This window comes from Chionomys nivalis, chromosome 8, assembly GCF_950005125.1.
Source record: "Chionomys nivalis chromosome 8, mChiNiv1.1, whole genome shotgun sequence".
Taxonomy (NCBI): domain Eukaryota; kingdom Metazoa; phylum Chordata; class Mammalia; order Rodentia; family Cricetidae; genus Chionomys; species Chionomys nivalis.
Window position 1 is genome coordinate 89,007,907 of NC_080093.1, and position 4,120 is coordinate 89,012,026.

Genomic DNA, 4,120 nt, shown 5'->3' on the forward strand with positions numbered 1-4,120 from the left:
ATAGATAAATGACCTCCTATTTCCTCTGTTCCTCCATCCAAAAGGGGCTGAGATCCTCTCTCAGCCCTGCCTTAATATTCCCTATCTCCTATCTGCCATCAGTCCTCCAAACCCTTATAGTTAATTTTAGTCAGCTAGTGGCTAGTTCTGCCCTCTGATACAAAGCAGCTTTATTGTCAGAATGTGATCAAAATATCACACAAGAGTCTTGGAAGCATTATTCAAAATACTTTGATTGCAGAATGGTCTTCTAACTTGTTACATATACCATTATGACAGAAGTCATGTTTTTTAAACATACTTTTGAATCTTTAGGAATTTCACATCATGCCCCCCAATCTCACTCATTTCCCAGTCCCTCTATATCCACCCTTCACCCTTGTGATGTTCCAAATTTAATTTTCCAAAAGAAATACAAAAAAAAATATTTTCATTGAAAACAAAAACAACAAACAACCACTTCACTCCTCCATATTTCCAGCCTGTCCAAGTCTTCTCCATTCATCCTAATGGCTTTGGTGTACCATGCAGTATAAACTTTTGTCCACTCAGCTTTACTTGAATATGTTCATTGCAATGAGTTGTTGATCTGGTTCAAGGCCTCTTCTGGTACGCTATCAGTACTGGGCCCTCACCAAGTTTCTCTCAGACATCCTACTGCTGCCCAGAGTCATGAAGATCCTGTGGCTATGGTTCCACAGAGCCAGTCCTTTCGGGCACTCCAGCAGGTCATAGGAGAGGGAGATGTTGGGGTGAGACAACTCAAAGTCCTGGATGTGGGTCTAGGTGGCAGTAGAGTTGGTCAGTCCAAGCCTCTAGAACTGCCCCCTCAATTGAGAGGCACAGCAATCTCTTTTACACCCATGCCATCAGGGCCAGTCCTCCATGCCTGTAGTGAGAGGTGAAGCCATCTGCCTCAGGTGTGGATCCAGGTCTCCCATAAGGGACAGAACCAACTTTACTGCTACAGTGGCCAGCAAGGGGCAAGACCAGCTACCCCAGGGCCGGCAAAGGGCAGTGCCAGTTCATGACAGTCCTCAGATTTCAACATGCATGGTTCCTATGAACCACTGCAGTAATATGGGTCATGAAGATTAACACAGACCCCAAATGTGGTAGAACCATAGACACAGATGTGGCCCTTAGCAGCATTTGACCTAGATATCACCATGGAGCCAGGTAGTCACATAGGCCAACCAGATCAGTTCACATATAATATATTTTTATAACAGATGCCTAAAATGTCAAGTATAAATTATTGTTTGCTACATAAACTAAATAAACATCTTGATATATACCAGAGTTCCATAATCATTGCTGCATTATTATAACTTGAAAGATTTCAAGGTGTCTTCTTACTATATACAAGTGTATAAATGTGACTGTTGATGAAAAGGATTTTAACTTATACAATCAGTTGAATAGCACATGGTAGGTACTAATAGAGGCATGCACAAGGACAATCATTATCCTGTTGTATATATTTTGATGGTGACCTTTCTCAGGGCCTCCTTTACATCTCTGTTCCTTAGACTGTAAATGAGGGGGTTAAGCATGGGGATAACCACTGTGTAGAACACAGCCATTATCTTGTTCTGCTCAGTAGAGTAGTTGGACTTGGGCATCACATAGATGAAGGTGATGGTCCCATAGTAGAGAGTGACTGCAGTGAGGTGGGAGGTACAAGTGGAGAAGGCCCTTTGGCGGCCCTCGGTGGAGCGCATCTTCAGGATGGTGATGAGGATGTAGGTGTAGGAGACAGCTATGACAAACACTGTGATCACGATGATGGATCCAGCAGAGAAGGAGGGAATAATTCCAATAATGGAAATATCTGAGCATGAAAGTTTCAACACAGCAGGAAAGTCACAGAAAAAGTGATCTATGTGATTTGGCCCACAGAAGGACAAACTCAACAGGCAGCTAGTAAATGTCATTGAATTCACACAGCCACCAACATAGGAAACCCCAACCAAGAGGAAGCAGATCCTAGGGGACATTTGTGTAGAGTAGAGCAAGGGTGAGCAAATGGCCACATATCTGTCATAGGCCATAGTTGCCAGAAGGAAGCATTCGACTGTACCAAATGTCACTGCAATGCAGAATTGGGCTTCACATGCAGCCACAGAGAGTACCATTCCATATCCAAGGAATCCTGCAAGCATTATAGGTGTGACTGATGTAGAAAACCCAATGTCCACAAAAGCAAGATGGTTAAGGAACTGATACATGGGTGTGTGGAGCTGAGGGCAGCTTCTTATTAAAGTGATGATGCTGAGATTGCCTACCAAAGTAACAGCATATATTCCAAGAAATACCATAAAGAGAATGATACGGAGTGTGGGGTTTTCTGTTAACCCCAGAAGAATGAACTCTTTCACAATGGTGTGATTTGGAGCCTTCATCTAGAGTGTAAAATGTCCTTGTTGAAGGAAGTGAGAAGAAATACATTTGTTTAGTAATTTTTCAATGTTTCCTATGTTTTTCTATTACTCCACATATTCTATAATAATCCCTTTCTTTTACCAAATTATAAATATCTGTGATTTGCAGGATTAGAGTTTTTGTTCCTTCTTTGAATAAAATGGGAATAGTTAAATCTCACCCTGCTATTTCAGGTATCTTCTTCTCTTTATGTAACGCTTATACAAGGTATCCTCAAACCTTGACTCCAAATATCCTCCCCTCAAGGATGAGATCTATAATTTAAATGATCTCTTGAACTTTTCTTCATGTTCCAATCAATTAGAAGTTCCTCAAGTATCTCAAACGTTGTCATTCCATACTCATCTTCAACTTTTTCACCAATATTCTATAATTTTGATGTATTTATTTATTCTTATGTGTGTGATTGTTGGGCTTTCATGCATGTCTTTACATGAGATACATGCTTTGTGCCCACAGAAATCAGAAGAGTGCATTCATTGAGTTTCCTGGAAGTGGAGTTATGGACAGTTGTGAGCCACCATGGGGTTGATGGAAATTTAATTCAGGTCCTCTGAAAGAACACCCAGTGTTCTCTCCAAGTCCCTCACCCCAGTCAGCTCATTCATTCATAATCTCTGCAACTTTGCAGCCTTCCTGGCAATCTTCCTCACATTGTACTCCTTGTAATAAAATAACTTGGCTTTTGTCTATAACTTAATTCTGGTTTTTCTTTCTTCATCTCCTGTTTTCCATCCTCTGTGTCACAACTTGGCTTAAATCCTTGGTCATTTTCATTCTGTATTTTTTCTGTACTTTGTCTGCTTATTTAACTAACTCACATTCTAACTCTAAACTTATTTATTCTAACTCACATTCATTTCCTCTTGTAGTTTATAATAGTATGATTAATGACTTCTTTCTAATAAAAAGCAGATAAGGCAAAAATCTAATTCTTTTGATGGCTTTTCAGGTTCTGAACTATGACCTCATTGGCACAACATTTAGTATTCTTTCTGACCTTTCCCTGCATTTAACTATGCTTCTTGACATCTTTCCATGCAGTTCTCACACTAACCCAGAAATCCATCAATATCCCAGGTGCTTAGCTTCATCCTTCAAATTATTTTTCTTTACAAAAGCTTCTCTGACTAATAGGGATGAACCTGATATACTTTCTTGGTAGACATCTCCTTCTGCAGATAATCCAGTGACCACTATGTACACTAGACCATGGTTTACAACTTGCTTATCTTTCATTTTTCTCAATTATTACATGTTTCCATTAATAATTTTTATCCTTGTCTTAAAAACCCAATTTTTGTGCAGAAAATGTGCTAAAGTTTTGGGTGAGTATATGCATGATTAATGTGGTAACAAGGTTCTGGCAAACAAGGTGTAATTTATATTCCCTGCCCAGAAAACTAAACTTCAAAGAGAATGAAGTTAATGAAAGGCTTGATAAAAGAATATCTTACAAAACAACAAAATCAGGTCTCATTTATCTAATTTTTAAATAAAATTTAAATAACAAAGATGGAGAAAACAGTTGACAATTCCTTTGAAACACAGCTCCTATTACACATTTCAATCTATATATATCAATAGATATTTATTACATTTGTTTCTATTTACTTTTAAATATTTTAATATTTATTTTAGAAAATCATATGGAAAGAGAGAGAGAGAGCAAGCC

The 4,120-nt window shown here is 38.8% G+C and overlaps 1 protein-coding gene across 1 annotated transcript; it reads right to left on the minus strand.

Moving 5' to 3' along the window:
- Positions 1-1,466: 1,466 nt before the first annotated feature.
- Positions 1,467-2,405, minus strand: LOC130879931 (olfactory receptor 477). The gene has a single exon (XM_057778752.1). The coding sequence runs from the start codon at positions 2,403-2,405 to the stop codon at positions 1,467-1,469; it is 939 nt and encodes a 312-aa protein (XP_057634735.1).
- Between the last annotated feature and the right edge of the window lie 1,715 nt (positions 2,406-4,120).